Source organism: Larus michahellis, unplaced genomic scaffold, assembly GCF_964199755.1.
Source record: "Larus michahellis unplaced genomic scaffold, bLarMic1.1 SCAFFOLD_516, whole genome shotgun sequence".
Classification (NCBI taxonomy): domain Eukaryota; kingdom Metazoa; phylum Chordata; class Aves; order Charadriiformes; family Laridae; genus Larus; species Larus michahellis.
This window is the reverse complement of record NW_027436271.1, coordinates 1-25616: the sequence shown is the minus strand read 5'-3', so window position 1 is coordinate 25616 and position 25616 is coordinate 1. Positions and strand designations below refer to the sequence as shown.

Sequence of the window (25616 nt, the reverse complement as noted above, 5' to 3'; positions counted from 1 at the left end):
CATTTGTTTGGTTTTTTTTTTTTTGGTGTGTTTTTTCATATTCCCACCCCCCCCTAATTTTGCATGTGGTGTCCCCCCCCCCCGTTATTTTTTCTCCCCTTATTATGTGGGGGGGGGGGGCGTCCCCCAGCACCCCTGTGCCCCCCCGGGTTAACCCTTTGCTTCCCAAAGCGGCCAAGGGCGGGGTGGCGTGTCCTACTCATCTGACCCCCCCTAATTTTGTGCCCCCCCTCCCAATTTTGTGCCCCCCTCCCCCCCCAGCCACCAACCAGTGGTTCATCCCGGCGGTGCGGGGGGACATCCCCCCCGGCTGCGCCGCCTACGGCTTCGTGTGCGACGGCACGCGCCTGCTGGTCTTCGGGGGCATGGTGGAGTACGGCAAGTACAGCAACGACCTCTATGAGCTGCAGGTACCGCGGCGGGGGGGGGGCAAAGGCCCGTCGTCCCGTCCCCCCCCCCCCCCCTTCCTTCTGCTCCCCCCCCCCCGCCGTGTCCCCATTTTGGGCACCGCGATTCCCCCCCCTCCCCCCCGCGAACGCCCGGGTGCCCTTTTTGGGCGCTTGGGGATGGGGGGGGCGCAGGGGTCACCCATGGGTGTCGTGTCGTCCGTCCGTCCCCCGCCCCCCGCCGTTTTTCAGGCTAGCCGGTGGGAGTGGAAGAGGCTGAAGGCGAAGATCCCCAAAAACGGGCCCCCCCCCTGCCCCCGGCTGGGCCACAGCTTCTCCCTGGTGGGCAACAAGTGCTACCTCTTCGGGGGGCTGGCCAACGACAGCGAGGACCCCAAGAACAACATCCCCCGGTGCGGGGGGGGCACAGCGGGGACACCCCAGGGCGTGATGGGGGGGGGGGGGGGGCACGGGGACCCCCGGGTGCTTTGGGGGGGTGGGCTCAGGTGATGGTGGGGGCGTTTTGGGGGGTCCCGGGGACCCCCTGGGTGCCTGGGGGGGACATGGGATCCCCTGGGTGCTTTGGGGGGGTCCTGGGGGTCCCCTGGGTGCCTGGGGGGGACACAGGGATCCCCTGGGTGCTTTGGGGGGGGGTCTCAGGTGACACTGGGGACATGCCAGGTGCATTTGGGGGGGGGGGGGGGCGCGGGGGGGGTCACAGGGCTCCGTGGGTCAGTTGGGGTGGATGTGGGTGACACCCCAGAGTCTTGGGGCCTTTTTGGGGGGGGTCCTAGAGACCCCTGGGTGCCTCGGGGGGGGTCCCGGGGATCTTCTGCATCCCTGGGGGGATCCAGAGACCTCTGGGTGCTTTGGGGGGGGTCCCGGGATCTCCTGCATCCCTTGGGGGGGTCCCAGAGCCCCTGGGTGTTTTGGGGGGGGGGTTCCAGGGATCTCCTGTATCACTTGGGGGGTCCTGGGGATCTCTTTCACCTCTCGGGGGGGTCCTGGAGACCCCTGGGTGCCTTGGGGCGGGTCCTGGGGATCTCCTGCATCGCTTGGGGGGGTCCCAGAGCCCCCTGGGTGCTTTAGGGGGGTGTCCTGGGGATCTCCTGTATCACCTGGGGGGGTCCCGAGGATTTCCTGCATCCCTTGGGGGGGTCCCAGAGACCCCTGGGTGCCTTGGGGGGGGGGTTCCAGGGATCTCCTGCATCACTTGGGGGGATCCCGGGGATCTCCTGCACCTCTCGGGGGGTCCCAGAGCCCCCTGGGTGCCCCCCCATCCCCTGTGCTCCTCCTGGGGGGCCGTCCCACCCCGCTCCCCATCGCTGACCCCCCCCCGCGCAGGTACCTGAACGACCTGTACATCCTGGAGCTGCGGCCGGGCTCGGGGGTGGTGGCCTGGGACATCCCCCATCACCTACGGGGTGCTGCCCCCCCCCCGGGAGAGCCACACGGCCGTGGTGTACACCGAGCGCGAGAGCCGCAAGTCCCGCCTCGTCATCTACGGCGGCATGAGCGGCTGCCGCCTGGGCGACCTCTGGACCCTCGACATCGGTGAGGGGGGCGGGGGGGGGGAGGCCCGAAAATTAGCCGGGGGGGGGGGGGGTGGGGGGGGGAAGCGATTTTGGGGGCGTTTTGTTGATTTTCGGTTCCGCTCCGGCAGAGACGCTGACGTGGAACAAGCCCAGCCCTGAGCGGGGTGGCCCCCCTGCCCCGCAGCCTGCACTCCGCCACCACCATCGGCAACAAGTGAGTCTGGGGGGGGGGCTGACGCACATTCCCCCCCCCACCACCACCAAAAACCAGCGCTCCCGGGGGTCCCCGGTGTCCCCTGACCCCCCCATGTGTCCCGGGGTGGGGTGCAGGGTCCTTGAATCCCCCGAGAGCGACTTTGGGGGGGGGGGCAATTTATTTTCTGTAAACGTGGGGGTCTCTTGTGCCCCCCAACTCCCCTTTTGTCCTAACCCTGACCTCCCTCCCCCCCCCCCCGTCGTGTGTCCCCCCCCCCCAGGATGTACGTGTTCGGGGGCTGGGTGCCGCTGGTGATGGACGACGTGAAGGTGGCGACGCACGAGAAGGAGTGGAAGTGCACCAACACCCTGGCCTGCCTCAACCTGGGTGAGGGACCCCCCCCGAGACCCCCCCGAGACCCCCAGACCTCTCCCTGACACCCCCAGGGACCCCCCCGAGACACCCAGGGACCCCCTGAGACTCCCAAACCTCTCCCGGAGACCCCCAGGGACCCCCCTGAGACCCCCAGGGACCCCCCGAGACCCCCAGACCTCTCCCTGACACCCCCAGGGACCCCCTTGAGACCCCCAGGGACCCCCCGAGACCCCCAAACCTCTCCTTGACACCCCCAGGGACCCCCCAAGACACCCAGGGACCCCTGAGACTCCCAAACCTCTCCCGGAGACCCGCAGGGACCCCTAAACCTTCTCCCCGAGACCCCCCAAACGTCTCCCCGAGACCCCCCAAACCTCTCCCTGACACCCCCAGGGACCCCCCGAGACCGCAAACCTCTCCCTGACACCCCCAGGGACCCCCTTGAGACCCCCAGGGACCCCCCGAGACCCCCAGACCTCTCCCTGACACCCCCAGGGACCCCCCCGAGACACCCAGGGACCCCCTGAGGCTCCCAAACCTCTCCCGGAGACCCGCAGGGACCCCTAAACCTTCTCCCCGAGACCCCCAGGGAACCCCCGAGACCCCCAAACCTCTCCTTGACCCCCCCGAGACACCCAGGGACCCCCTGAGACTCCCAACCTCTCCCGGAGACCCACAGGGACCCCTAAACCTTCTCCCCGAGACCCCAGGGAACCCCCGAGACCCCCAAACCTCTCCTTGACACCCCCAGACCTCTCCTTGGCACCCCCACGGACCCCCCAAGACCCCCAACCCTCTCCTTGACACCCCCAGGGACCCCCCTGAGACACCCAGGGACCCCCTGAGACTCCCAAACCTCTTGCTGAGACCCCCAGACTTCTCCCTGACACCCGCAGGGACCCCCCCGAAACACCCAGGGACTCCCTGAGACTCCCAAACCTCTCCCGGAGACCCCCAGGGACCCCTAAACCTTCTCCCCGAGACCCCCAGACCTCTCCCCGAGACCCCCAGGGACCCCCCGAGACCCCCAAGCCTCTCTCTGACACCCCCAGGGACCCCCCAGACCCCCAGGGACCCCCCCGAGACCCCCAAACCTCTCCCTGACACCCCCCAGGGAGCCCCCGAGACCCCCAGACCTTTTCCCGGAGACCCCCAGGGTCCCCCTGACCCCCCCAGACCTCTCCTCAAGACCCCCAGGGATTCTCAGGGACCCCCAAACCTCTCCCTGAGACCCCAGGACCCCTAAACCTTCTCCCCGAGACCCCCAGACCTCTCCTCAAGACCCCCAGGGATTCTCAGGGACCCCCAAACCTCTCCCTGAGACCCTCAGGGACCCCCCAAGACTCCAAAACCCTCCCCCTGAGACCCCCAAATGTACTCTTTGACCTCCCTGAGACCCCCAGGGACCTCCTGAGACCCTCAAACCTCTCCCTGAGCTCCCCAGACCCCCCCGAAATCTCTCCCCAGCTTCCTGAGCCCCCCAAACCTCTCCCCGAGACCCCCAGACCCCTCCTGGAGACCCCCAAACTTCACCTCAATCTCTCCGAGGCTCCGAAGGCTTTTTCTAAGGCCCCGGAGCCCCCCCCAACCCCTCCTGGAGCCCCTCAAGCCCCCCAGGCCCCTCCTGGAGCCCCCCCAACCCCTCCTGGAGCCCCCCATCCTTTTCTCAAGCTCCTTGAGCCCCCCAAACTCCTCCTTGGAGACCCCCAAACCCCTTCCAGAGCCCCTCTAACTCCTCTCAGAACCCCCCCATCCTCGTTCAAGCTCCTTGAACCCCCAAATCCCTCCTGGAGACCACCCAGACCCCCCCAAAATCCTCCCGGAGCCCCCCCATTGTCTTCCCAAGCCCCGTGAGCCCCCCCATACCCCTCCTGGAGACCCCCCAGACCCCCCCAAAATCCTCCCGGAGCCCCCCCATTGTCTTCCCAAACCCCTCTTGGAGACCCCCCAAACCCCTCCTGGAGACCCCCCGGACCCCCCCAAAATCCTCCCGGAGCCCCCCCATTGTCTTCCCAAGCCCCGTGAGCCCCCCCACACCCCTCCTGGAGACCCCCCAGACCCCCCCAAAATCCTCTCAGAGCCCCCCATTGTCTTCCCAAGCCCCATGAGCCCCCCCAGACCCCTCCTGGAGACCTGCTGGAGCCCCCCGACGCTCCCTCAAACCCCCTTTTGCCCCCCTCCTTCCATCGCGCTGCCCTGACCCCATCCCTGGGGGGCTCCCTTGTGCCCCCCCTGCCCCCCCCCCAGACTCCATGGCCTGGGAGCCCATCCTGATGGACACGCTGGAGGACAACGTGCCGCGGGCCAGGGCCGGGCACTGCGCGGTGGCCATCACCACCCGCCTCTACATCTGGAGCGGCCGCGACGGCTACCGCAAGGCCTGGAACAACCAGGTCTGCTGCAAGGACCTCTGGTACCTGGAGACCGGTGAGCTGGGGGGGCGCCCCGGGCTCTGGGGGGGTCACCGGGCCCCTCCTGGGGGTCCTCGGGTCCCTGGGGTGTCCCGGGATGGGGGTTGGGGGGCGGTCCCGTGGGATCTCGGGGGTCCTTGGGTCTGTGGGGTGTCCCAGGGATGGGGACTGGGGGGTCCCCAGGTCTGTGGGGTGTCCTGGGGTGGGGATTGGGGGGGTCCCGTGGCATCTTGGGGGGGGTCCTCGGGTCCATCAGGTGTCCCAGGGATGGGGATTGGGGGGTCCCATGGGATCTTGGGGGTCCTTGGGTCCGTGGGGTGTCCCAGGGATGGGGACTGGGGGGTCCCGTGGGATCTTGGGGGGGTCCCCAGGTGCGTGCGGTGTCCCAGGATGGGGATTGGGGGTCCCGTGGGATCTTGGGGGGGTCCCCAGCTCCATCCTGGAGCCACGGGGTGCCCCGGGAGGGGGTCTGAAGCCCCCTGGGGGTCCCTAGCTCCATCCTGGGTGGGCTCTGGAGCACTTTGGGGGTCCCCAGCTCCATCCTGGGGGTCCCCAGCTCCACCCCGCAGCCACGGGGTGCCCCGGGAGGGGGTCCCCAGCTCCATCTTGGGGGTCCCCAGCCCCATCCTGGGTGGGCTCTGGAGCACTTAGAGGGTCCCCAGCCCCATCTTGGGGGTCCCCAGCCCCATCCTGGGTGGGCTCTGGAGCACTTAGGGGGTCCCCAGCTCCATCTTGGGGGTCCCCAGCCCCATCCTGGGTGGGCTCTGGAGCACTTTGGGGGTCCCCAGCTCCACCCCGCAGCCACGGGGTGCCCCGGGAGGGGGTCTGAGGCCCGGGGGGGTGCCCCGCTCACCCCTCTCTCCCCCCCCCCCGCCCCCCCAGAGCGGCCGCCGGCGCCGGCGCGGGTGCAGCTGGTGCGCGCCAACACCACGTCGCTGGAGGTGAGCTGGGGGCCGGTGCCCACGGCCGACTCCTACCTGCTGCAGCTGCAGAAGTACGAGATCCCCGCCGCCGCCTCCCCCGCGCCCGCCCCCGTGCCCTCCGTCCCCGCCAACCCCCCCAAGAGCCCCGCGCCCGCCGCCGCCGCCCCCCCCGGCCCCCCCCGGCCCCCCAGGCCTTGGCCGCCCCCGTGGGCCTCACCCTGCTGCCGCCCCCGCCCCCCGCTGCCCCCGCCGGCCCCCCGGCGCCCCCGGCCCCCGCCGCGCCCCCCACCACCGCCCTGCAGGTGCTGCCCGCCGGGACCCCCCCAGCGCCCCTCGGAGGGGCCGCCGCACGCGCCCCCGGTGAGCGGGGTCGGGGGGACGGGGGGGGGAGGGGACAAGGGGGGGGAAGGGGGGGGAAAATGGAGGGATATTGGGGATGGGGGGGGGGGAGATGGGGGGAATGGGGGGGAAAATGGGGAGATGGGGGGGATATTGGGGGGATATTGGGGATGTGGGGGGGGAAAATGGGGAGATGGGGGGATATTGGGGGCGTGGGGGGGGAAAATGGGGAGATGGGGGGGAAGATGGGAGGGATATTGGGAATGGGGGGGAAAATGGGGGGATATTGGGGATGTGGGGGTGGAGATGGGGGGAATGGGGGGGAAAATGGGGAGATGGGGGGGATATTGGGGGCGTGGGGGGGGAGATGGGGGAAAATGGGGGGATATTGGGGGCGTGGGGGGGGAGATGGGGAAAATGGGGGGCACATGGGGAGATGGGGGGGACATGGGGGGGATATTGGGGACATGGGGTGGGAAATGGGGGGGGAATAGGGGGAGAAATGGGGAGGTTGGGGGACACGGGGGGGATGTGGGGGACGTGGGGGGTGCTGGGGGGGACATGGCAGGGTACAGGGGACATGGGGACAAGGGGGGAGATGGGGACATCGGGGGGGGACGCGGGGGGAGATGGGGACATGGCAGGACGTGGGGGGTGGGGGATGAAGGTGGGCACTGACCCCCCCCCCCCACCACCACCACTGTGTCCCCCCCAGGCGTCCCGGCGGTGCTGAAGGTGACGGGTCCCCCCGCGGCCACGGCGGGGCCCCCCCTGGTGACGGTGCGCTCGGCCGGGACCCCCGGTAAAGCCCCGGTGACGGTGACGTCCCTCCCGGCCGGCGTCCGCATGGTGGTGCCCAGCCAGAGCCCCCAGGGCACGGTGAGCCGGGGGGGGGGGAATTGGGGACACAGAGGGGACATGGGGATCCAGGGGGGGGACACAGGGGGACCTGAGGGGGGATGACACGGGGGGTGTGGGGCTAAAGGGGGCACCTCGGGGGGGGACGCGGGGACACGACGAGGACCTGGGGATACAAGCGTGGATCTGGGGGGTGGGGACACACACAAGAGGGGGCCGTGGGCGGGTGCGGGGACACCGTGGGGGGGCCGTGGGGACAGAGAGGGGCCGTGGTGACGCGTGTGTGTGTGTGTGGCGTCCCGTCCCCCCCCCAGGTGATCGGCAGCAGCCCCCAGATGAGCGGCATGGCGGCGCTGGCAGCGGCGGCCGCCGCCACCCAGAAGATCCCCCCGGCCTCGGCCCCCACCGTGCTGAGCGTCCCCGCCGGGGCCACCATCGTCAAGACGGTGGCCGTGTCCCCCGGCACCACCACGCTGCCGGCCACCGTCAAGGTGGCCTCGTCCCCCGTCATGGTGAGCCGCCACCGGGGCGGGGACGGGGACGCGGGGGCGTTGGGGACACCCCCGTTATTGTCCCCTCTGTGTGTGCGTCCCCCCCCCTCAAGGTGAGCAACCCGGCCACCCGCATGCTGAAGACGGCGGCGGCGCAGGTGGGGACGGCGGGGACGGCCACCCCCGCCACCAACGCGGCCACCCGCCCCATCATCACCGTCCACAAGTCGGGGACGGTGACGGTGGCCCAGCAGGCCCAGGTGATGACCACCGTGGTGGGGGGCGTCACCAAGACCATCACCCTGGTCAAGAGCCCCATCTCCGTCCCCGGGGGCAGCGCCCTGGTGAGTCGCCCCCCAAACCCGCCCGGGCCCGGGGGGGGCCCCCAGCACCAAAACACCCGGGTTTGGGGGGGCTGGGGGGGCTCCGAGCCCATCTACACCTGGGGCTGGGGGGGCTCTGAGCCCATCAACACCCTGGTTTGGGGGGGCTGGGGGGGCTCCGAGCCCATCTACACCCGGGGCTGGGGGGGCTCTGAGCCCATCAACACCCGGGTTTGGGGGGGCTGGGGGGCCCTGAGCCCAAAACCACCCTGGTTTGGGGGGTCGGGGGGGCTCTGAGCCCATTGACACCCCGGTTTGGGGGGGCTGGGGGGGTCCCGAGCCCATCGACACCCCGGTTTGGGGGGTCGGGGGGGCCCTGAGCCCATCGACACCCCGGTTTGGGGGGTCTGGGGGGACCCTGAGCCCATCGACACCCCGGTTTGGGGGGGCTCTGAGCCCATCAACACCCCGGTTTGGGGGGGCTGGGGGGGGCCCCGAGCTCATCAACACCGGGGTTTGGGGAGATGGGGGTCCTGGGGGGGGGGTCCCTGAGCCCCCTAATCCACCCGCCCCCCGCTGCAGTCCTGGGGGGTCACTCAACCCCTCAATGCTCCAGATTTGGGGGGTCCGGGGGGGGGGGTGTGTGTGTGTGTCCCTGACCCCTTTGTGCCCCCCCAGCACATGGAAGCCGGGTGGGGGGGGTCCCTGCCCCCCTAAACGCCCCACTTTCGTCCCTCCTGGGGGTCACTTACCCCCCGCATCCCCCCCCGGGTCGGGGGGTGGGGGCTGTCGGGGGTGGGGGGGTGTCCCTGCCCCCTTGCCGGGGGGCTGGGAGGGGGGGGGGGTCTGACCCCCGCCGTGCCCCCCCCCGCAGATCTCCAACCTGGGGAAGGTGATGTCGGTGGTGCAGACCAAGCCCGTGCAGAGCTCGGCCGTCACCGGGCAGGCGTCCTCCGGCCCCGTCACCCAGATCATCCAGGTGACGCCCCCCCCGCGGCCCCCAGACCCCCCTACTGTCCCCGAGACCCCCCCCGTGTCCCCCCTTGTCTCCAAGATTCCCCCCCCCCCAGCCCTGAGCCCCCTGATCCCCTTGTCCCCGAGACCCCCCCCAACACCTTGTGCCTCAGAGTTGTCCCCCCCCCGCATTGTCCCCAGGACCCCCCAGAACCCCCTTGTCCCCGAGCCCCCGCTTTGTCCTCGTGGGACCCCTTGTCCCCAAGACCCGCCCCCCCGTCCCTGAGATCCCCCCCGTTGTCCTTGAGACCCCCCCATTGTCCCTGAGACCCCTTTGTCCCCAAGACCCCCCATCCCCGAGCTCCCCCTTTGTCCCCATGAGACCCCCCGTGTTGTCCCCGAGACCCCCCCCCATTGTCCCTGGGACCCCTTGTCCCCAAGACCCCCCTGTTGTCCCCATGAGACCCCCCCCCGTTGTCCCCAAGACCCCCCATTGCCCCTGAGCCCCCCCATCCCTGAGCCCCCCCTTTGTCCCCACGACCCCCCCATTGTCCCTGAGCCCCCTTTGTCCCCAAGACCCCCCGTCCCTGAGACCACTTTGTCCCCAAGACCCCCCCCATCCCCGAGCTCCCCCTTTGTCCCCGTGAGACCCCCCCCGTTGTCCCCGAGACCCCCCCTTTGTCCCTAAGCCCTCCCATCCCTGAGCCCCCCTATGTCCCCAAGACCCCCCCATTGTCCCTGAGACCCCTTTGTCCCCAAGACCCCCATCCCCAAGCTCCCCCTTTGTCCCCCTGAGACCCCTTTGTCCTCATGGGACCCCTTGTCCCTGAGACCCCCCCATTTGTCCCCATGAGACCCCCCCGTTGTCCCCGAGACCCCCCCATTGTCCCCGAGCCCCCCCATCCCTGAGCCCCCCCATTGTCCCCAAGACCCCCCCATTGTCCCTGAGCCCCCCCTTTGTCCCCAAGACCCCCCATCCCCGAGCCCCCCCGTTGTCCCCGAGCCCCCCCTGACCACTGTCCCCTGTCGTCCCCCCCCCAGACGAAGGGCCCGCTGCCGGCGGGGACGATCCTGAAGCTGGTGACGTCGGGGGAGGGGAAACCCACCACCATCCTGACGACGACGCAGGCGGGGGCGGGGGGGGCCAAGCCCACCATCCTGGGCATCAGCAGCGTCTCCCCCAGCACCACCAAACCCGGCACCACCACCATCATCAAGACCATCCCCATGTCCGCCATCATCACCCAGGCGGGGGCCACCGGTGAGGGCGGGGGGGAAACGGGGGTCCTGGGGGGGGAAATGGGGGGTCTGGGGGAGCTGGGGGGGGGGAAATGGGGATGCTGGGGGGGAATGGGGGGCACTGGAGGGGGAAATGGGGGTCCTGGGGGGGGGAAATGGGGATCCTGGGGGAGCTGGAGGCGGGGAATGGGGATGCTGAGGGGGAATTGGGGGGCACTGGAGGGGGAAATGGGGGTCTGGGGGGGGGAATAGGGGGGTCTGGGGGGGGAAATGGGGGTCTGGGGGGGGAATAGGGGGTCCTGGGGGAGCTGCAGGGGGGTAATGGGGACACTGGGGGGGAATGGGGGTCACTGCGGGAGGCACTGGGGGGGAATAGGGGGTCCTGGGGGGGAAATGGGGGTCCTGGGGGGGAATGGGGGGCACTGGAGGGGCTGGGGTGGGGAATAGGGGGTCCTGGGGGGGGGAAATGGGGGTTCTGGGGGAGCTGGGGGGGGGGAAATGGGGACGCTGGGGGGGACTGGGGGGCAAGTGGGGGTCTGGAGGGCGGAATAGGGGGTCCTGGGGGGGAAGTGGGGGCCCTGGGGGAGCTGGGGGGGGGAATGGGGGGTCCTGGGGGGGGAAATGGAGGGCACTGGAGGGGAAATGGGGGTGCTGGGGGGGGGAGTGGGGGGCACTGGGGGGGCTGGAGGGGGAATAGGGGGGGATGGGGGGTCTGGGGGGGCAGAATGGGGGGGGAACGGGGGGAATAGAGGGGCCGGGGGGGGGGCTGGGGGCAGATGTGGGGCTGGGGGCAGATGTGGGGGTGCCGGGGGGGGGTCCCTAACGCGTGTCCCCCCCCCCCCCAGGCGTGACCAGCAGCCCCGGCATCAAGTCGCCCATCACCATCATCACCACCAAGGTCATGACCTCGGGCACGGGCGCCCCCGCCAAGATCATCACCGCCGTCCCCAAGCTGGCCACCGGCCACGGCCAGCAGGGCGTCACGCAGGTCCGGGGGGGTGGCACGGCCCCGCGACCCCCCCCCCCCCCTCCGACCCCGGGACCCCCTCGCTCACCCCCGCCCCGTCTGTGCGTCCCCTCCCCCGCAGGTGGTCCTTAAGGGAGCCCCCGGGCAGCCGGGCACCATCCTGCGCACCGTCCCCATGGGGGGCGTCCGCCTCGTCACCCCCGTCACCGTCTCCGCCGTCAAGCCCACCGTCACCACCCTGGTGGTCAAGGGCACCACGGGTAAGCGCGGGCGAGCCCCGCCGGCCACCATGGCCTCCCCGCGGCGGCACCGCGGTGTCCCCCCAATGTCACCGCAGCATCCCCCCGGCATCACCACCGCGGCCCCTCGGTGTCACCATGGCGTCCCCCGGCGTCACTGCGGTGTCCCCTCGGTGTCACCACAGCGTCCCCTTGGCGTCACCATGGCGTCCCCTCAGTGCCCCTGCAGCGTCCCCTCCGTGTCACCGTGGTGTCCCCCCAATGTCACCACGGCATCCCCCCGGCATCACCACCGCAGCCCCTCGGTGTCACCATGGCGTCCCTCGGCGGCCCTGCAGCGTCCCCTTGGTGTCACCACGGCGTCCCCCCAATGTCACCACGGCGTCCCCTCGGTGGCCCTGCAGCGTCCCCACGGTGTCACTGTGGTGTCCCCCCAATGTCACTGCGGCATCCCCCCGGCATCACCACCGCGTCCCCTCGGTGTCACCATGGCGTCCCCCCGGCATCACTGTGGTGTCCCCTCGGTGGCCCTGCAGTGTCCCCCCGGCATCACCATGGCATCCCCTTGGTGTCACCGCGGCGTCCCCTTGGCATCGCCATGGCGTCCCCTCGGTGGCTCTGCAGCGTCCCCATGGCATCACCGTGGCGTCCCCGCAGTGTGACCGTGACGTCCCCCTGGTGTCACCGCCGTGTCCCCCCAGCGTCCCCTTACCGTCACCACGCTGTCCCCACGGCGTCACCGCAGCGTCCCCTTAGTGTCCCCATGGTGGCACCGCGGCGTGCCTTTAGTGCCACTGTGGTGTCACCCCTGCGTGTCCCCCAGCGTCCCCGCGGTGTCCCCCCGCCATCCCCGCGGTGTCCCCTTAACGTCACCGTGGTGTCACCGCGGTGTCCCCTTAGCGCCGGCGCTGTGCCCCCCCCCAGCGTCCCCGCGGCGTCCCCGTAACTCCCCCTTAGCATCAGCCCGGTGTCACCCCGGTGTCACCGCGCCGCCATTAACGACGCCCCTGTCCCCCCCCCCGCAGGCGTGACCACGCTGGGGACGGTGACGGGGACGGTGTCCACCAGCCTGGCGGGGGCGGGTGGCCACAGCGCCAGCGCCTCGCTGGCCACCCCCATCACCACGCTGGGCACCATCGCCACGCTCTCCAGCCAGGTGCTCAACCCGGCCGCCATCACCGTCTCGGCCGCCCAGACCACCATGACGGCGGCCGGCGGGCTGCCCACCCCCACCATCACCATGCAGGTGAGCGGCCACCGCGGCCACCACGCGGGCCAGCGGCGGCGGCGCTCCTCGGGAGCCCTGGCGTAAATGGCGGGGGGTGGATCTGGGGGTTTGGGGGCGACGCGGGCGCAGGCTGAGGGGGACGTGGCCGCGGGCCACCGGCGGGACGCCGTGGGCCACCTGGGACACGGAGGGGACCAGCAGGGTTAGGGCTCGTCACGAGCCCCGGCCCCCCTTTTGGTGTCAACGGGGGGGACCCGTGGGCTTGGGGGGGACGCGGCCGTGGGCCACCAGTGGGACCCCGTGGGCTACCGGCGGGCCACCAGGGACCTGCAGGTGACCCGGGGGACGCCCAGCCACGGGTCAGCCCCCCGCTTGGGGCGGCGGGACCTGCGGGGGTGAGGCAGGCGCAGGTTTAGAAGGATGCGGCTTTGGGCCACCAGCGGGACCACCGGGGCCACCTCCCGGGCTACCGGAGCCCTGTGGGTCGCCCAGGGCCACGCGGAGGGGACCCATCGGCGTGTCAGGGGGTGGGGGCCGTTTGGGGGGTGGCACCTCCGTCCCTGGGGGCGGCGGAGGGCTGGTGGCCGGGGCGGGGGGCGGCGGAGGGCTGGTGGCCACGGGCCACCGCCGGCGGCCACAAAGCCCCCCGCGGTGACCCACATCGGGGGGCGCCAGCCCGTGTCCCAGCCCACGCAGGTGACGCTGATCACGACGCCCAGCGGGGTGGAGGCCCAGCCCGTCCACGACCTGCCCGTCTCCATCCTGGCCTCCCCCACCGGCGACCAGCCGGCGGCCACCGGCCCCCTCCCCGAGCCGGCCCAGCCCGAGGGGGGCGCCCCCGGCACCGTCACCCTGGTCTGCTCCAACCCCCCCTGCGAGACCCACGAGACGGGCACCACCAACACCCCCACCACCAGCCTGGTGGCCAACGTGGGCGGGGGGCTACAGCTGGTCTGCGAGGGCTCGGAAGCCGGGGCCGGGGTGGTCCGCGTCTGCTCCAACCCCCCCTGCGAGACCCACGAGACGGGGACCACCAACACGGCCACCGCCGGCCTGGCCCGGCCCCCGGGGCCCTGTCCCACCCAGCAGACGGCGGCCACCGGCACCACCATGACGCCGCGGCTCTGCCGGGAGCCCCCCCCGGCCGCCCCTTGCCAAAGCCAGCAGGCCACCGCCGCCGGCCCCTCGCTGGCCACCGCCGGCCCCCGCGGGGAGGAGAAGACGCCGCCGTGCCAAACCCACCCCCCGCCGTGGGCGTCCCCCGGCGTCCCCGGGGAGAGCCAGGACGGGGGGGCAACCGCCGGGGCCGCCGCGGCCACCAGACCCTGCTCCAACCCCCCCTGCGAGACCCACGAGACGGGCACGACCCACACGGTGACCACCGCGTCGTCCAGGCCCTGTGCCAGCCCCCCCCGCGAGACCCAGGAGACGGGGACCGCCGATGCGGCCACCGTGGCCATGGGCACGAGACCCTGCTCCAACCCCCCCTGCGAGACCCGCGAGACGGGGACGGCCGGCGTGGCCACCGCGGCCACGAGACCCTGCTCCAACCCCCCGTGCGAGACCCACGAGACGGGGACCACCAACACGGTGACCACCGCGTCGTCCAGGCCCTGTGCCAACCCCCCCTGCGAGACCCACGAGACGGGGACGACCAACACGGTGACCACCACGTCCTCGAGGCCGTTTGCCAACCCCCCCTGCGAGACCCAGGAGACGGGGACGGCCGGCGCGGCCACCGCGGCCACGAGACCCTGCTCCAACCCCCCGTGTGAAACGCACGAGACGGGGACCACCAACACGGTGACCACCACGTCCTCGAGGCCGTTTGCCAACGCGCCTTGCGAGACCCAGGAGACGGGGACGGCCGGCGCGGCCACCGCGGCCACGGCATCGAGAGCCTGCTCCAACCCCCCCTGCGAGACCCACGAGACGGGGACCACCAACACGGTGACCACCGCGTCGTCCAGGCCGTGTGCCAACCCCCCCTGCGAGACCCACGAGACGGGGACGACCCCCACGGCCACCACCACCGTGGCCACGGGCACGAGACCCTGCTCCAACCCCCCCTGCGAGACCCACGAGACGGGGACCACCAACACGGCCACCACGGCCACGGCGGGGACGAGCGGGGGCCACCAGCAGGGCTCCCCCCCCTGCCAGACCCACCAGACGGCGGCCACCGCCACCACCATGACGCCGGCCCAGGGGGGCGCCCCCCACGAGGGACCCCCCCGCGCCTGCTCCAACCCCCCCTGCGAGACCCACGAGACGGGGACGACCCACACGGCCACCACCGTCACCTCGGCCATGGGCGCCAACCAAGGTGACGCCGGGGGGGGGTCGTTTGCCCGCGGGGGGGGGTCGCTTGCCCTCGGGGGGGTGGGGGGGGGGTCAGGATTTGGGGGTGTCGCCCCGCTGACCGCGTCCCGTCCCCCCCCCCCCCCCCGTTTTTGTTTTTTTTTCCTGTCCCCGCAGAGCCCCCCCCGGCTGCCAACGGTCAGGGGGAGCCCGAGCCGCCCCCCCCGGGGGAAGGGGTGTCCCCCTCCCCCGCCGGCACCCCCAGCCCCCCCGCTCCCGGAGGCGGCACCGGCGCCCCCCAGCCCCCCCGCGCCGTCACCACCGTCACCCAGTCCACCCCCGCCCCGGGGCCCGCCGTGCCGGTGAGGGGGGGGCTTGGGGGGGCTTTGGGGACGTTTTGGGGGGGCTTTGGGGACACAATGGGGGGCTTTAAGGGACGTGGGGGGGCCTTGGGGACATTTTGGGGGGGCTTTAAGGGACGGGGGGGGCTTTGGGGACATTTTGGGGGGGCTTTAAGGGACATGGGGGGGCTTTGGGGACACGATGGGGGAATTTAAGTGACATGGGGGGGCTTTGGGGACATTTTGTGGGGGCTTTAAGGGACGGGGGGGGCTTTGGGGACATTTTGGGGGGGCTTTGGGGACACAATGGGGGGCTTTGGGGACATTTTGTGGGGGCTTTAAGGGCCGGGGGGGGCTTTAGGGACGTTTTGGGGGGGCTTTGGGGACACCATGGGGGGCTTTAAGGGACATGGGGGGGCTCTGGGGACATTTTGGGGGGGCATTAATGGAGGGGGGGGCTTTGGGGACACCATGGGGGGCTTTAAGGGACATGGGGGGGCTTTAGGGACATTTTGGGGGGGCTTCAAGGGCCATAGGGGGGCTTTGGGGACGTGGGGGGGGGGCGTTAATGGGCACGGGGGGGCTTTGGGGGCACAATGGGGGGCGTTAATGGATGGGGGGGGGCTGTGGGGACATGGGGGGGGCCACACGAAGGGCCATGGAGGGGCTTTGGGGACCTGGGGGGGGGACATTTGGATCCATGGGGGGGGGGCCGTTGGGGGGGGGCACGTGAGGGCCCTCGAGGGTCCCAACCCCCCCCTTTCCCCCCCCCCCCCCCAGAGCATCTCGTCGCTGACGGAGCCCCCCCCGCCGCCCCCCGACCCCCCGGGGGACCCCCAGCCGCCCCCCGACCCCCCCGCCGCCGCCGCCGCCACCCCCCCGCCGCCCCCCCAGCCCCCCACGCCCCCCCCGGCCGCCCCCACGCCCCCCCCGGCCGCCCCCCCCGGCTCCCCCGAGCCGCTGGCGGTGGTGGTGCTGCCCCCCCCGGGCGCCGGGGAGGGGGGGGGCGCCGAGGGGCTGGGGCTGCCCCCCGAGCTGATGGCCGAGGCGCCCCTGGGGGGGCCGGGGGGGGGCGCGGCGGCCCCCCCGGCCCTGGTGGTGACGGGGCTGACCCCCGAGGAGCTGGCGGTGACGGCGGCGGCCGAGGCGGCGGCCCAGGCGGCGGCCAGCGAGGAGGCCCAGGCACTGGCCATCCAGGCCGTGCTGCAGGCGGCCCAGCAGGCCGTCATGGGTGAGCCGGGGGGGGTGGCCACGGGGGCGGGGTGGTGGCCCCATGGGTCAGGGTGGTGGCCATGGTCCTATGGGTCAGGGTGGTGGCCCCGTGGTCAGGGTGGTGGCCATGGTCCCGTGGGTCAGGGTGGTGGCCCCGTGGGTCAGGGTGGTGGCCCCGTGGTCAGGGTGGTGGCCATGGTCCCGTGGGTCAGGGTGGTGGCCCCATGGGTCAGGGTGGTGGCCCCATGGTCGGGGTGGTGGCCCCATGGTCCCATGGGTCGGGGTGGTGGCCCCATGGTCGGGGTGGTGGCCATATGGGTTGGGGTGGTGGCCATGGTCCCATGGGTCGGGGTGGTGGCCCCATAGTCAGGGTGGTAGCCATGGCCCCATGGGTCGGGGTGGTGGCCCCATGGGTTGGGGTGGTGGCCATGGTCCCATGGGTCGGGGTGGTGGCCCCATGGGTCGGGGTGGTAGCCATGGTCCCATGGGTCGGGGTGGTGGCCACGGGGGCGGGGTGGTGGTCCCATGGGTCGGGGTGGTGGCCCCATGGGTCGGGGTGGTAGCCATGGTCCCACGGGGGCGGGGTGGTGGCCACGGGGGCGGGGTGGTGGCCATGGGGGCGGGGTGGTGGTCCCATGGGTCGGGGTGGTGGCCCCATGGGTCGGGGTGGTAGCCATGGTCCCATGGGTCGGGGTGGTGGCCACGGGGGCGGGGTGGTGGCCACGGGGGCGGGGTGGTGGTCCCATGGGTCGGGGTGGTGGCCCCATGGTCAGGGTGGTGGCCATGGCCCCATGGGTCGGGGTGGTGGCCCCATGGTCGGGGTGGTAGCCATGGTCCCATGGGTCGGGGTAGTGGCCCCATGGGTCGGGGTGGTAGCCATGGTCCCATGGGTCAGGGTGGTGGCCACGGGGGCGGGGTGGTGGTCCCATGGGTCGGGGTGGTGGCCCCATGGGTCGGGGTGGTAGCCATGGTCCCATGGGTCGGGGTGGTGGCCACGGGGGCGGGGTGGTGGCCACGGGGGCGGGGTGGTGGCCCCATGGGTCGGGGTGGTGGCCCCATGGTCGGGGTGGTAGCCGTGGTCCCATGGTCGGTGTGGTGGTCCCATGGGTCAGGGTGGTGGCCCCATGGTCAGGGTGGTGGCCCCATGGTCAGGGTGGTGGCCCCATGGTGGGGGTGGTAGCCATGGTCCCATGGGGGGGGTGTCTCCATGTCCCAAAATGGGGGGGGGCCTCATCCTTTGGGGGCTCCTGGTCCCCAAGGGGGGGGGCTGCTCCCCCCCCTGACCCCCCCCCCCTCCCCCCCAGGCGCGACGGAGCCCCTGGAGAGCGGGGAGCCCGGGGGGGCCCCCCCGGAGCTGGGTGCCCTGGGGGGGCCGGAGGGGGCGGAGGGGCCGGGGGGGGCCATCCCCATCGTCCTCACCCAGCAGGAACTGGCCGCGCTGGTGCAGCAGCAGCAGCAGCTCCGCGAGACGCCCCCCCCCGCCGCCCCCCCCCCGCCGCCGCCTCCTCCTCCCCCCCCCTCCTCCTCCTCCTCCTCCTCCTCCTCCGCCACCCCCCCGGCCCCACAGACCCCCCCGGCCGCCCCCCCCCCGCCGCCGCCGCCCCCCCACCTCCCCACGGAGGCGCTGGCCCCCGCCGACAGCCTCAACGACCCGGCCGCCGACGCCGCCAACGGGCTGGGGGAGCTGGGGGGGCCCCCCCCGGCCCCCCCGCCCCCCCCCGGCCTCCTGCCCCCCCCCGCCGACGGTGAGACTCCGGGGAGGGGGGGGGGGAACACGACCCGCCACCCCCCGCGAGACCCCTGCGGCCTCGGGGAGGGGGCTCTTTTGGCCCCCCCCCCAACGTAAAATGACCACCGTGGGTTTTTTCTGCCCCCCCCCCCTCAAGGCTTGGCCCCCTCCAGCGCCTTCGTGGCCCCCCCGCCGCCCGTGGTGGCCCCCAGCCCCGCCAAGCTGCAGGCGGCCACCGCTTTGGCCGAGGTGGCCAACGGCATCGAGACGGCCCCGGTGGTGAGTTGGCCGTGGGGGGGTGGGGGGAGGGGGTGGTGGCCACTCTGGGGGGGTTTGGTGGCCATCTCAGGGAGGTTGGTGGCTGCTATGGGGGGGTTTGGTGGCCACTACAGGGGGTTCGGTGGCCACTGCAGGGGCTTTGGTGGCTTCTTGGGGGTTTTGGTGGCCACTCTGGGGGGTTTTGGTGGCATCTGGGGGGTTTGGTGGCCACTACGGGGGGTTTTGGTGGCATCTCGGGGGGTTCGGTGGCATCTGGGGGGTTTGGTGGTCTCTCAGGGGTTCTGGTGGCTACTCTGGGGGTTTGGTGGCATCTTGGGGGGTTTGGTGGCATCTGGGGGGGTTGGTGGCCTTTCAGGGGAGGTTGGTGGCCTCTCAGGGAGGTTGGTGGCTGCTATGGGGGGGTTTGGTGGCCATCTCAGGGAGGTTGGTGGCCACTATGGGTGGGTTTGGTGGCCATCTCAGGGAGGTTGGTGGCCACTATGGGGGGGTTTGGTGGCCTTTCAGCAGAGGTTGGTGGCATCTGGGGGGGTTGGTGGCATCTGGGAGGGTTGGTGGCCTCCGCTGGGGGAGATTTTGGTGGCACCTGCGGGGGGCGTGGTGGCCTCTTGGGGAGGTCGGTGGCCCCCCGGGGGGTTGCCGGTGCGAGGTGCCCCGTCCCCCCCCCCGCAGAAGCCGGACCCGGTGGCCCAGCCGCCCAAGGCGCTGGCCAAGAACCAAGAAGGAGAACCAGTGGTTCGACGTGGGCGTCATCAAGGGCACCACCATGATGGTGACGCACTACTTCCTCCCGCCCGACGACGCGCCCCCCCCCGACGTGAGTGTCCCCACGGCCACCGCGGGCGTCCCCACGGCCATCTCGGCGTCCCCCACTGCCCCTCTGGGCGTCTCGATGGCCCCAGCCGTGTCCCGTGGCCCTCTGGTGGCCCCATGGGCGTCTCGATGTCCCTCTGGTGGCCCCATGGGCGTCTCGATGTCCCTCTGGTGGCCCCATGGGCGTCCTGGTGTCCCTCTGGTGGCCCCATGGGTGTCCTGGTGTCCCCATGGGTGTCTCGATGTCCCTTTGATGTCCCTCATGGGCGTCTTGATGTCCCGTTTGGGCATCTTGGTGTCCCCATGGGTGTCCCATGTCCCTTTGGTGTCCCCATGGCTGTCCCATGTCCCTCTGCTGTCCCTAATGGGTATCTTGATGTCCCTCATGGGCGTCCTGGTGTCCCCGTGGGCATCTTGATGTCCCTCTGGTGTCCCCATGGGCTTCCTGGTGTCCCTTACGAGCATCTTGATGTCCCTGTGGATGTCCCATGTCCTTTTGGTGTCCCTGTGGGCGTCCTGGTGTCCCCATGGGTGTCCTGTGTCCCTCTGGTGTCCCTCATGGGCATCTCGATGTCCCCGTGGGTGTCCTGTATCCCTTTGATGTCCCTCATGGGCATTCTGGTGTCCCCGTGGGCATCTTGATGTCCCTCTGGTGTCCCATGGGCATCCTGGTGTCCTCATGGGCACCTTGATGTCCCCACGGGTGTACTGTGTCCCTTTGGGTGTCCCCGTGGGTGTCCTATGTCCCTTTGATGTCCCTCATGGGCATTCTGGTGTCCCTGTGGGCATCTTGATGTCCCTCTGGTGTCCCCATGGGTGTCCTGGTGTCCCTTATGCACATCTGATGTCCCCGTGGATGTCCCATATCCCTCTGGTGTCCCTCATGGGTGTCCTGGTGTCCCCGTGGGCATCTCGATGTCCCCACGGGTGTCCTACATCCCTTCGATGTCCCTCCTGGGCATCTTGATGTCCCCATGGGTGTCTCTACGTCCTTTGATGTCCTGCCTGGGCTTCCTGGTGTCCCCATGGGTGTCCTACGTCCCTTTGACGTCCCTCATGGGCATCTTGGTGTCCCCATGGGTGTCTACGTCCCTTTGATGTCCCTCCTGGGCATCCTGGTGTCCTCATGGGCATCTGGATGTCCCCATGGGTGTCCTACGTCCCTTTGATGTCCCTCCTGGGCATCCTGGTGTCCCCATGGGTGTCTGATGTCCCTTTGATGTCCCTCATGGGCATCTTGATGTCCCCATGGTTGTCACTACATCCCTTTGACGTCCCTCATGGGCATCCTGGTGTCCCCATGGGTGTCCTACGTCCCTTTGACGTCCCTCATGGGCATCTCGATGTCCCCATGGGTGTCCTACATCCCTTTGACGTCCCTCCTGGGCTTCCTGGTGTCCCCACGGGCATCTGGATGTCCCCGCGGTGTCCTACGTCCCTGTGGCGTCCCTCCTGGGCATCTTGGTGTCCCACGGGTGTCCTACGTCCCTTTGATGTCCCTCCTGGGCATCCTGGTGTCCCCATGGGTGTCTGATGTCCCTTTGACGTCCCTCCTGGGCATCTCGATGTCCCCATGGGTGTCTGATGTCCCTTTGACGTCCCTCCTGGGCATCTCGATGTCCCCATGGGTGTCCTACGTCCCTTTGACGTCCCTCCTGGGCATCTCGATGTCCCCATGGGTGTCCTACGTCCCTTTGACGTCCCTCATGGGCATCTCGATGTCCCCATGGGTGTCCTACGTCCCTTTGACGTCCCTTTTGGGCATCTCGATGTCCCCATGGGTGTCCTACGTCCCTTTGATGTCCCTCCTGGGCATCCTGGTGTCCCCACGGGTGTCCTACGTCCCTTTGATGTCCCTCATGGGCATCTCGATGTCCCCATGGGTGTCCTACGTCCCTTTGACGTCCCTCCTGGGCATCTCGATGTCCCCATGGGTGTCTGATGTCCCTTTGACGTCCCTCATGGGCATCTCGATGTCCCCATGGGTGTCCTGTGTCCCTTTGACGTCCCTCATGGGCATCTCGATGTCCCCATGGGTGTCTGATGTCCCTTTGATGTCCCTCCTGGGCATCTCGATGTCCCCATGGGTGTCCTATGTCCCTTTGATGTCCCTCCTGGGCATCTCGATGTCCCCATGGGTGTCTCTACGTCCCTTTGACGTCCCTCCTGGGCATCCTGGTGTCCCCGTGGGCATCTGGCTGTCCCCGCGGGTGCCGGACGTCCCTGGGGCGTCCCCGCGGGCGTGGCGGTGGGTGACGGGGCGCCGTTTGCCGGGCAGGAGGAGGCCGGGGGGGTCCCGGACCACGCGGGGCTGCGGCGGCAGGAGCTGCAGCCGGGCACGGCCTACAAGTTCCGGGTGGCCGGGCTGAACGCCTGCGGGCGCGGGCCCTTCTCCGACCTCTCCGCCTTCAAGACCTGCCTGCCCGGCTTCCCCGGCGCCCCCTGCGCCATCAAGATCAGCAAGGTACGCCCCGACCCACGGCGCGACCCACGGCCCGACCCACGGCCCGACCCACGGCGCCGCCGCGCTCCCTCCCCTCCTCCCGCGGCCGCCCCAAGGGGCGCGTCCGGCCCCGAAACGGCCCCCCCGTCCCCAAATACGGCCCCGAAGTGACCGTCCCTGTCCCCCCCCCCACCCCCACGGCCGTGTCCCCCAACGGCCCCCGTCCCCACTGTCCCCTGTGCCCCCCCCCATGTCCCCCAATGTCCCCCGATGTCCCCCAATGTCCCCTGATGTCCCCCCATCCCCCCATGTCACCGTCCCCAAGTGTCCCCTGTCCCCCCCCGCCATGTCCCCAACCCCTGGTGTCCCCCAGCGTCCCCCGTCCCCAAATGTCCCCCGATGTCCCCAATCCCCCCCACCACGTCCCTGTCCCCAATCCCCCCCACCACGTCCCTGTCCCCCAACGTCCCCCATCCCAACTGTCCCCTGTGCCCCCCACCATGGCCCCAAATGTCCCCCAGTGTCCCCTGATGTCCCACCGTCCCCTGATGTCCTCCGTCCCCAAGTGTCCCCTGTCCCCCCCCCGCTGTGTCCCCAACCCCTGGTGTCCCCCAACGTCCCCCGTCCCCAAATGTCCCCCGATGTCCCCAATCCCCCCCACCACGTCCCTGTCCCCCAACGTCCCCCATCCCCAATCCCCCCCCATGTCCCCAACCCCCTGGTGTCCCCCAGCGTCCCCCGTCCCCAGAGGCCCCCAAGTCCCCCCATCCCCCCCATGTCCCCGTCCCCAAGTGTCCCCCGATGTCCCCAATCCCCCCCCATGTCCCCAACCCCTGACGCCCCCCAAGTCCCCCCTGTCCCCCCGCCGTGTCCCCGTCCCCAGATGCCCCCCACTGTCCCCGTCCCCCCACCACGTCCCCAACCCCTGCTGTCCCCCAATGTCCTGCGTCCCCAGATGCCCCCCAAGTCTCCCCGTCCCCAGATGTTCTCTGTCCCCAAATGTCCCCTGTCGTCCCCCCCCGTGTCCCCAACCCTGATGACCCCCAAGTCCCCCCGTCCCCCCCTGTGTCCCCAACCCCTGATGACCCCCAAGTCCCCCCGTCCCCAGATCCCCCCATGTCCCCCCGTCCCCCCGCCGTGTCCCCGTCCCCTGATGCCCCCCACTGTCCCCCCCCATGTCCCCATCCCCTGATGCCCCCCACGTCCCCGGTCCCCTGATGCCCCCCACGTCCCCCGTCCCCCCACTGTGTCCCCATCCCAGATCCCCCCCACATCCCCATCCCCCCGCCATGTCCCGTCCCCTGATGCCCCCCACTGTCCCCCCCCATGTCCCCCGTCCCCAGATGCCCCCCATGTCCCCCGTCCCCAGATCCCCCCCACGTCCCCCATCCCCCCGCCATGTCCCCGTCCCCTGATGCCCCCCACTGTCCCCCCCCATGTCCCCTGTCCCCTGATGCCCCCCATGTCCCCCGTCCCCCCGCCGTGTCCCCGTCCCCCGTGTCCCCCCCCCCCCGACGCGTCGCCCGTGTCCCCGCAGAGCCCCGGACGGGGCGCACCTGACGTGGGAGCCGCCCTCGGTGACGTCGGGGCGCATCGTGGAGTACTCGGTGTACCTGGCCATCCAGGGGGGGCCGGGGGGGGCGGAGGCCAAGGGCCCCCCGCGCAGCTGGCCTTCATGCGGGTCTACTGCGGGCCCAGCCCCTCCTGCCTGGTGGCCTCGGGCAGCCTCTCCAGCGCCCACATCGACTACACCACCAAACCCGCCATCATCTTCCGCATCGCCGCCCGCAACGAGAAGGGCTACGGCCCCGCCACCCAGGTGCGGTGGCTGCAAGGTGAGCTGGGGGGCGCCCCACGCTTGGGGGGCGGGCGCGGGGCGGGTTATGGGGGGGCCCTGGGTGGGCAGGAGCTTCCCCGTGGCCATGGAGGCCCTCGAGGAGGAGGGTTACAGTCCCCCCGTGTGGGTCTGGCGGCTGCAAGGGGAGGTGTGGGGTGCCCCACACTTTGGGGGGCAGGTGTGGGGCAGGTTATGGGGGGGCCCGGGCGGGCAGGAGCTTCCCCGTGGCCATGGAGGCCCTCAAGGAAGAGGGCTACGGCCACACCACGCGGGTCCAGTGGCTGCAAGGGCAGCTGTGGGGTGCCCCACACTTGGGGGGCGGGCGCGGGGCGGGTTACGGGGGGTCCCGGGCGGGCGGGAGCCTCCCCGTGGCCATGGAGGCCCTCGAGGAGGAGGGTTACAGTCCCCCTGTGTGGTCCGGCGGCTGCAAGGGGAGCTGTGGGGTGCCCCACACTTGGGGGCGGGCGCGGGGCAGGTTATGGGGGGGCCCTGGGTGGGCAGGAGCTTCCCCGTGGCCATGGAGGCCCTCGAGGAGGAGGGTTACAGTCCCCCTGTGTGGGTCGGCGGCTGCAAGGGGAGCTGTGGGGCGCCCCACACTTGGGGGGCAGGTGTGGGCAGGCTATAGGGGGGTCCTGGGTGGGCAGGACCCTCCCCGTGGCCATGGAGGCCCTCGAGGAGGAGGGTTACAGTCCCCCCGTGTGGGTCTGGCAGCTGCAAGGTGAGCTGTGGGGCGCCCCACACTTGGGGGGCAGGTGTGGGGCAGGTTATGGGGGGCCCTGGGCGGGCAGGAGCCTCCCCATGGCCATGGAGGCCCTCGAGGAGGAGGGTTACAGTCCCCCCGTGTGGGTCTGGCGGCTGCAAGGGGAGCTGTGGGGCGCCCCACACTTGGGGGGCAGGCTATAGGGGGGGTCCTGGGTGGGCAGGACCCTCCCCGTGGCCATGGAGGCCCTCAAGGAAGAGGGTTACAGTCCCCCCGTGTGGGGCTGCCCCACACCTGGGGGGGAGGGGGGGGTGTCCCACTTGGGGGGCTGCGGCTCTTCCCCACGGAGCCGGGAGGGGACTTGTGGGGCTGCCCCAGACGTCGGGGTGTCCGGACCCCTCACCCGTGTCCCCCCCCTTTGCGTCCCCCCCCCAGAGTCCAGCAAAGACGGATCCGTGGCCAAACCCGCCAGCAAGCGGCCGCTTCTCTCCCCGACATGTGAGTGGGGCCGGGGGCGTCCGTGGGGCTGGGTTGGGGGTCGGGGGGGGCCCCGTGGGGCCGGGGGGTTCCTGGGAGGGGCGTCTGTGGGGCTGGGTTGGGGGTCAGGGGGGCCCCGTGGGGCTGGGTTGGGGTCAGGGGGAGCCCCGGGGCCCTGTGCTGTCCATCTGTGGGGCTGGGGAGAGGCGTGGGGCTGGCTGTGGGGCTCCCTCTATTGCATGGGGGATCTGTGGGGCGGGGCTGGGGGGCAGAGGAGCCGGGGGGGGGGCGGGGGGGGGGGGGGGGGAACAGGGGAGGTTGGGGGTCACGCTGGGGAGGGGGGAGGAATCGATGGGGCCGGGCAGGGCTGTGGGGCAGGGCTGTGGGGCAAGCCCCTTGGCTGCGTGTGGGGCGCAGTGGGGCAGCCCCACATCTCCCCCCTCCCCCCCCCTTTAGGAAATCCGCTCCAAAGAAGCCCAAGGCCGACGGGCAGTGAGGGCCCCCCCCCGCCCCCAGCCCCACAGCGCGGGGGGCTGAGGGGGGCCGCCGCCGGGGGGTGTGTGGGGGGGTGTGTGGGGGGGGGGAGTTGGGGGGGCAGAAGGGCGGGGGGGGAGGGGGGTTCGAGGGGGGGGGTTTGGGGGGGGGAGGGGCTTTTTTTTACCTGTTGCAGTTGCTGGAATGAAGTTTTGTACACGCGGCCCCCCCCCGCCGTGGGGCACGCCCCCCCCCTCCCCCCCCCTGTACAGACACACCCCCCCCCCCCCCCCGGGGGGCAGCCGTGGGGCAGCCGCGCGCCCCCCAACCCCCCGGGGGGGCCCCCCCAGTGTATTATAGTGTATTGGGGGGGGCTCGCCCCCCGCCCCCCCCCGTGCTGTCCGTATCTGTCGTTTTTGTGCTATTTTGAACAATTAAAAAGACATTTTTTTGGAGTAAAAGGGGGAGTTTGGGGGGGGCGGGGGGGGGGGGGGGCGGCAGGACCCGGGGGAGGCTTTCGTGGGGGGCGGGGCCAGGAAATGGGCGTGG

General features: G+C 71.3%; 1 protein-coding gene across 1 annotated transcript; it reads left to right on the top strand.

Annotated features, from left to right (window-relative positions):
• Positions 1-92: 92 nt before the first annotated feature.
• Positions 93-24636, top strand: HCFC1 (host cell factor C1; the record flags this gene model as incomplete). The annotated part of the gene is given in 28 exon segments (XM_074571801.1): positions 93-410; positions 639-799; positions 1731-1794; positions 1796-1940; positions 2050-2075; positions 2077-2135; positions 2398-2504; positions 4740-4919; positions 5786-6009; positions 6012-6186; positions 6881-7044; positions 7338-7535; positions 7628-7858; positions 8712-8816; positions 9833-10052; positions 10876-11018; positions 11119-11257; positions 12262-12482; positions 13140-14790; positions 14943-15127; positions 15887-16337; positions 17623-18063; positions 18205-18326; positions 18996-19140; positions 21415-21889; positions 23117-23232; positions 23235-23414; positions 24552-24636. Coding segments are annotated over 28 exon segments (6719 nt in total), but the record flags the coding sequence as incomplete, so codon positions are not given.
• Positions 24637-25616: the final 980 nt, after the last annotated feature.